The 8,013-nt window shown below is 42.7% G+C and overlaps 1 protein-coding gene across 7 annotated transcripts in view; it reads right to left on the bottom strand.

The window, feature by feature from the left end:
* The window catches only part of SPAG1 (sperm associated antigen 1), a 72,437-nt gene that overhangs the window by 25,052 nt on the left and 39,372 nt on the right, over positions 1-8,013 (bottom strand). For all 7 annotated transcript variants that reach the window (XR_324513.3, XM_006029268.3, XM_006029267.3 and 4 more), the window contains 2 exons: positions 7,659-7,758; positions 1,659-1,811 (listed from right to left, as the gene is read on the bottom strand). Coding sequence is in view for 6 of the 7 variants with exons in the window: in XM_006029268.3 (XP_006029330.1) it covers positions 1,659-1,811; positions 7,659-7,758 (253 nt within the window). In the remaining variant the exon portion in view is untranslated. The remainder of the gene's footprint in view (positions 1-1,658; positions 1,812-7,658; positions 7,759-8,013) is intronic.

Here is an 8,013-nt window from a genome sequence, read left to right as displayed (position 1 = left end):
TGGACATTTTTCCTCCCTAGGTTCAGCACTTTGCATTTCTCCTTGTTGAACTGCATTCTGTTGTTTTCTGCCCACTTGTCCAACCTGTCCAGGTCTGCTTGCAGCTGTTCCCTGCCCTCCGGCATGTCCACTTCTCCCCATAGCTTTGTGTCATCTGCAAACTTGGACAGAGTACATTTCACTCCCTCGTCCAAGTCGCTGATGAAGACATTAAAGAGTATCGGTCCAAGGACCAAGCCCTGCAGGACCCCACTGCCCACACCCTTCCAGGTTGAAACCGACCCATCCACCACGACTCTCTGGGTGCGACCCTCCAGCCAATTCGCCACTCACCGGACTGTGTAGTCATCCAAGTTACAGCCTCTTAACTTGTTCACCAGTATGGGGTGGGATACCGTATCGAAGGCCTTCCTGAAGTCTAAGTATACGACATCCACCCCTACTCCTGTGTCCAGGCGTTTCGTAACTTGGTCATAAAAAGAGACTAGATTGGTCGGGCACAATCTGCCTGCCACGAACCCATGCTGGTTTCCCCTCAGCATAATTTGTCCTGCCGGGCTCTCGCATATGTGAGCCTTGATAATTTTTTCAAAGACTTTGCCAAGGATGGAGGTGAGACTGACTGGCCTATAGTTGCCCGGGTCTTCCTTCCTCCCCTTCTTGAAAATGGAGACCACATTGGCCCTTTTCCAGTCCTCCAGGACTTAGCCCATGCGCCACGAGCGTTCAAATATTCCCGCCAGTGGCTCTGCAATGATGTCGGTCAGTGCCTTCAGTACCCTCGGATGGAGCTCATCCGGGCCTGCCGACTTAAAGGCATCCAGTTCTTCCAAGTGACTCTGCACCATCTCAGGGTCTACGCATGGAAGTCTGGCGCCTTGCTGCTGCCTCTCTACAACCTCAGTGAGAGACTTATTGTAAATGAGAAAATAAAGATGCAAATTCCATCACTACTAAATATCAGTTGATTAAGTTTAACATGGATATTTCTACCATTCTGAGGTATAGAAATATAATGTAAGCAGATGCTGAAATGGGGCTCTCTTGTATTTAGCTAATTTTCCCACCATTCTTTAATGAGGTACTTGGCAGCACAATTTAATACAGTATAATAAAACATGAACTTCTGTAGGCTAGAAGACTCCTGATGTTAGCCTGGCATTTGCACGATCAGGAATCACACAAGATGCATTTTGCTGCTGCCAGCACACTGGGCAGAATACAAAAGAAAATCAAAAAAGAAGGGAAGTGCAGGACAAGACTGAAAAGCACAATACACTGAAGGGAAAAAAATAAATGACAAAACAGTAGAAGGAAAAACAGTACATATTCACAGGTGCTGAAGGCATAGCATTTAAATGTTTGTTCTACCAAGAGGTCATTGCTACAGATGTTTTAAAATTATTTTTAATATACAGTTTCAGAAAAGTCCTCATTCAAGTTCATCTTCATGGTCTAATCAATCATAAAGTAGCTACAGTAATAGGAAATGATTGGGCCACAATAATTTAATTAACAACAAACAACTGGCATCTCCATATAGGATGCTTCTAACTTTCAGGGACTACAGAAAAGATAAAGGAAAATAAACGAAATGCAGACTTTTATATTTTCATTCAGCCTCACATACAAATAGGAAAGTCACAAATTGAGGTTACCTATTAACACTGTCATTTGCTGCCTGGATCCCACTGTCTATCTGTAGAACTGTTTTAAAATCAACATAAGCTTGCCGATACCGCTCCATGGACTCGTATGCCATTGCTCTTCGCAGGAGAGGTTTAAGTGAAAATGGTTGAAGTTCCAGAGCTCTGGGGGAAAAAAAAAGATTACAAAAGAAAAGAGATGACAAGCAGTGCAAGCTTGGAATTGAACTGGTGAGTAAACTAAAATGAAATCATCTAATGAGATTTAGTACTTCTACAATTTCATCTTAGAGTTAATTTAACATAAGATTAAAAAAAAACCAAAGCTTAAATGGTTAGGTTTAAACACATAAAATAGGACTACAGTCAAGTACATGTTAGTATGTGTATTACCATATATTTTATTTACACGTGTATACTAAGTTTGGAAAACTACTTCCATTAGATTTAACAGATCTATTCCTTCAGAAAAGCAGAATACTGTTGTGAGGTAAAATCTAAAGGGAGGTGATTTTTCTGCTTCAGTGGTACCTAGATCTGCGTGGTTCTCAACCATAAGCTGTTTCTGTCTGTTCCTTAACAGTTTTCAGTTCCTCCTCCACTATAATAATGAATGCATATAGCAATACATGCAATACATCATTGCCTGTTCTTGGCTATAGGTTTTTTCCTTGCACAACAGCTTCAATTGCTTACTAGTCAATTATAGCATTTCTCCAGTGCCTCTGGCAGTGATGCTAGCAGACAGCAAACTCATTCCCTACCACAGGGGAAACAAGATGCCTTCCAAACTCTGTGGATTATTCCAGCAACACAATGAGTTGTGCAGAAGCCCACAAAAGCATTTCTTAATCATGAATTCCTAATAATGAGGTAAAAAGCTATGCACTGGAATAGTGCAATTCAGAGGATTTTAAGCAGCTACATGTTAGGATGGATACCCCCATAAAAATCTCAAGAAATAATAGATTGTTTTAGCTAAACTACCAAGTTCTCTCCTATTGCTAAATACAGTTTAGAAATTCAATTCTGCATCACTTAATTGAATTACAGAGGCTCAGAAATGTCTTCTTTTTAACCTATAAAACATTAACCCAATTTCCAGGTTCATTGTACAAGGAAATTAGGTGCAACCTAAACACTAGTTGTAAATTCAATGGGGGGAGTGACATTTCTTGGAGAAGACTGCAACCTGGGAAAGAAAGCTGTCCCACATATATTTCTAGGGTATGACTGGAGAATGATAGCCATGTGACAAAAATCAAGTAAAAGCACTCGTCCGGGAAACAGAAGTTAGTATATGAAAGCCACGCCTGCCCTCTTGCAGTCAAATAGAAAGTGATTGCAACCTTACTTTCTCAAGCAGGGCAGGAACTAAATAGGGGGTCCCTGGAATATTTTCAAGAAGTAAGTAAAAAATTAAAAGAGAAATGTGCAGAACACATTTTTGTATCAATGTAAGTAGAGGTGCACTGTTGCATCGATAAGAGACTTTGGGGGCCGATACCAACGCCGATTTTTAAGGAGGCATGTCAGCCGATACTGATCTGATTTCCAATACAGCTGTGTGGAGCTGGTAAGTCTGTTGTGGTAGACAGGGAGGAGGAAGGGAAGGGGTGTGTGGGGGGGGTGACAGATCAATGTCCCCCTGCAGTGAGGGAGTAGGGCTGGGGCAGGCACTGCCCAGCCAGGGCGGAGCGGGGCGCTGGACACAGCCACAGCTCATCCGGGGGGGTGCAGGGTGGCTCCTGCTGCTGCGCACACCCCAGGAGGAAATGGGGGGGTGCCCCTGGATCTATGCCAGGGGAGCAGAGGGGGCATAGGGCTGTGCCAGGCGCTTCCCGGTACCTGGGGGGGGGTAAAGGGGGGTTGGGCCAGGGCTGCGCTCAGGGCGGGTGGTGGCAGTGCTGGGAGGGGGGTTCCAGAGGGGCTGTGGCCACCCCAAATTATGGCATAGCCCCCCCTTCCCAGCGCTGCTGTTGCCCACCCTAAGCGCAGCCCCCCACGTGATGGGAGCACAGCCCCGAGCACAGCCCTCGTGCACTGGAAAGAGCCCAGCACAGCCCCGGTCTCACCCAAGCCCGGCAGCTGCAGCCCACCCTGCCCCCACCCCCCACACAGATCTGGGAGCACATGCTCCCCCCACCATCCTGGGGTGTGTGCAGTGGCAGGAGCCACCTCCCCCTTCTCTATCCCGTGCCCCCCGGACAAGCTGCGGCTATCCTGTGCCCCGCCCCAGCTGGGCAGCACCGGCCCCAGCCCCAGCCCCACTCCTGCCCTCTCTGCAGGGGGCACTGATCTACACCTCCCAGTCCACCACAACAGACTTACCAGCTGCACGCAGCTCTTCAAGCTGCCAGGCTGTGCTCCTGACCTACATGCTGCACTGCAGCTGCATGCATGCACAGGCATTTATCAGCCACATCAGACCAATTTCCAATACAATCAAATTTCTTTATATCGGTGCTGATCCAATATTGGATCAATGTATCAGTGCACCTCTAAATATAAGTGGTCTTAGGTATGGCTGAAATCAATTTTAAAAAACTCCCCAAAGCATATTCTTAAATCTTGTCTATTTCTGCTAGGCCACTTATAGACACTCCACTTGGCATATATGTTAACCTTTTCAAAGCAACATACTATTTTCCATTTCCCCTAATTTCTGTCTATTCGTGGGCCCTAAGGACAGGCAGACACAATACCTCCTTGTCTACTGAAATCATCTACAACATTATGGGTATTATAAATTATTAATAATCATGAAACGAGTTTCAACTAAGTGAAAATACAGAAGAAAGATTAATAGCATTGCTATAATGGCAGAGTTATACTCTGAAACCAAGAGAAGAGGAGATTTGTTTCATGTAAATATATACTTTTAGTCAGTAAATGTCTCTTTCAACTATTAGTAATTACCCCAAAATTGAAATTTATACTGAAGATTACAAAGCTAATTTAAAAAAGGAAAATCCTTGTTGTAAGGAAACTTTTAAAGCAGATATTATATTATTTGCAATATGATTTCCATTTAATTAATAAAAACTAAGAGCTAAGGGCAGGATTCAAGCAGTCTCAGAAAGTACCTGAGATTTTAGGCAGCTCAACACCTAACTTGTGTGCCTGCCCTAGGAAGTAAATTCTAGCATATCTGAGAATCAGTGGAGACCTTTCAGAGTTGCCTAGGGTGATGCAGGCTTATGCATCTACAGGCCCTATAAAAAAGAATAGGAAATAGTAGGCATCCCAAAAGGCAATTCAGAAGTAAAAAAAGCAACCAGTGATGTGGAAGGGTGTATCAGACCTTATCTCAAGTTATCTATTACTAGGGACTTGCTGAAATTGTGATTTCACAGAAAACTGTGCAAAAAAAAAAAAAAATCACTCAAATTAAATTCAACAAGGACAAGTGAAAAGTTCTGCACTTGGGCTGGAATAACCGCAAGCACAAATATGAACTGGGGAATGCTTGGCTAGGCTGCAGTACTGCAGGGAAAGACCTGAGGATTACAAAGGACCATAAGCTGAATGTGAGCCAACAATATGCTCCTGTTACAAAAAAGTCAACAACATACTGGCTTGTTCTATTCAGGGATGACTGGTGCTTCCTGAGTCTTGGGGGGCACAATTTGAGGGTGGGCCCAGGGGCAGGCCAACAGCCCCATATCCACTCCTATACTTCTGTGCCGCAGCTTAGTGCTCCCCTGCCCCAACACACCACCAACCTACGCAGCAAAAAACCTGCCCCATCCTGAGCGGTGCCGAGTCGGGGGCCAATCTCGCGCGCGGGGGGGGCATGTGCCCCCCTTACCAGTCACCTGTGGTTGTATTAACACAGTTATCACTTTCAAATGAAGGAAAATAAATCTTCAACTCTCTTCAGCACTGGTGAGGCCTCTTCTAGAGTACTAATGTCCAGTTTTGGGTCCCCCACTTCAACAAAAGATATGGACAGACAGAATCCAACGGAGAGCAAAAAAAATTATTAGAGGCCTAGGAAATACGAGAACAAAAGCTGAAAGGTCTAGGGTAATTTAGTTTGGAAAAGAGAAGATGGGGTGGAGGGGATATGGGCGATTATAAAAGAGGACAGAGGACTTTTCTCTATGGCTGCTGGGGACAAAAATAGGACTAATGGTTTCAAACTTCAACAAAAGAAATTTAGGTTGGAAATTAGAAAGAACTTTTTATCTAGGAGGGTAGTCAAGCACTGGAACAGGCTACCTAGAGAAGCTGTAAAATCTCCATCCTTGGAAGTTTTCAGAAGCAGGTTAAACAGAAACTTTGCTAGGATAGTTTAGTTAGGGATGATCCTGCCTTGTACAGACAGCTGGACTAGATGACCTCATGAGGTCCCTTCCAGCTCTACTTTCCTATGATCCTAAGTATTTTTGGTTTTTTACGTAATGCCTTCATAAAGCACCGATTCTCAGCCAGGGTCCTATACCACTGTGGGTGCTGTGAGATCCTTTTAAGAGTGCTAATGTTGCATAATTAGCACTGTTAAATGGCAAATACCTATCCATGACTCATAAGATAAACCCAGAAATTTCTAATTGGAAATCCATAGAGTCTAAGGAGGGGAGCCCAGAGCCTAAAACTTTGAGAACCACTGATTTATAAGTCAGTAAAATACATAATCAGTGCTGGGAACCAAGGACAAGGGCCTAGAGTCCAGGTCCCAATCCCCCATGACAATCACTACACTATAGTCTGGCTCCTTCTTGCTTGTTTTCATTCTGGCCCCATGATTCTTGCACACTTTTCTGTCTAGTGGCCCAGGTTCAAGAGGAATGTCAAAAATGCCTTTAGCTAGCCTGTTTACGCTATTATGTTTATATGCCTTCAGAATAAAGGCAAGGGGCTACAAACCACATTTTCCAAATCCTAGAGTGAATGGTCTACCTATTAGGCTATTGGACAAGAAGTGAGCACCACTACCAAAGGCATTCTTCAGCTGAATTTGGTGCTGTCAATGTACATTCGCTACAGTTTTGTCTGTATAATGGCATAGCCCTCTCCAGGGTCTTAAGCAGAACTTGGCTACCTCCCAGGGCTGATTTGAATTTATCCTAGATCTTATGGGACAGCCAGCCACTTAAGCGGGAGTTCTGGTTTGCTTTTACACAGGTACATGTAGCCAAGTGTGGATAACTAGCACCCTTGTATGTACTGAACCACATAATGGATTCAGGTGCATAATGTGTTTGTAGGGGACTGGCACCAGGCCAATTTGAATCTCTCCTAGGGATTCAGGCATTGAAGTCTTACCCTAAGTCCTAGTTCAGCACCTAAAGAACTAATTTGAATCTGGTTCTAAATATATCCAGTCATTTTTATATTTTAAGCTGTACATCACACTTTGAAAGAAGGAATTTGGTTGATGAGTGTTCTGATTACTGGAATCTTGCTTAAACTTTAAGGTCTCTTGACCCATGAACCAAAATTTATGAAAATGTAATAGATATCACTTTAGTTAAAAACAGCAACAGTTCAAGAGTAAGAGGGGTTTGGAGGGAGATTTTTGGGAGGAGTCAAGGCAAACTATAAGTCAATGACAGGACTGTAGCTAAGTTTCTGAGTATAGCTGTTAATACAATTTATAACTATGCAAAGTGCACCTGCAAAAGAAACCTACAAACACCCATTTATACTGTAAACATGATTGAATATAGTTTCCAAAATGATTAAAAGATTTATGGTGAACAGCATTTATATATAAATAGAGTTTTAGTGAACTGTTCACTACTGAGTCTATATTAATTTAAAATGAATGTTGTTAAAGCCACTCATGCAATTCTATGTGCATTTAAGACTTAACTCCTGGAATATTTTTTAAATCACCCTGAACCTAACATCCAACCAATCCCCAAGATATTTTGACAAATAAATATGATAAGGAGTTAGCCTTAAAGATGACTCAGTTAAAATAGTATTTCAACAACAAGAAACCAATTTAAATGTTTAGTCATCAGGAATGTGGTTCCCCTACAATGAAAGGGCACTGTTTACCTGTTACAGTCTTGAATGCAGTCACTGCAGTTGCCTTCTTTTAGGTAACATGCTGCTCTGTTTGAGTATAAAATACTTAAATCATCTGGATTTTGCACTCCTAAAAGGATACGCAATGACAGTGAAAATTCATTACTGACATTACATTTAAATTAGAACTAAAAGACTACTATAGGTTCCCAGTTGCACTGCAGTGCTGCAGTTTGCTGAGGATGCAAAGCTTCAAGGAGCTTTTGTTCATTCAGTTATGTCATCTACAATACATAGTTATTTGAATATGCAAACAAACACTAGTATCTATACTACAGAGAAGTTTAAAAGATAACTTTACACTATGGTATCTTATGTGAATCAT

The sequence above is a fragment of the Alligator sinensis genome, unplaced genomic scaffold (genome assembly GCF_000455745.1).
Source record: "Alligator sinensis unplaced genomic scaffold, ASM45574v1 scaffold974_2, whole genome shotgun sequence".
NCBI classification, from domain to species: domain Eukaryota; kingdom Metazoa; phylum Chordata; order Crocodylia; family Alligatoridae; genus Alligator; species Alligator sinensis.
This window is presented reverse-complemented; position numbering and strand designations above follow the sequence as displayed.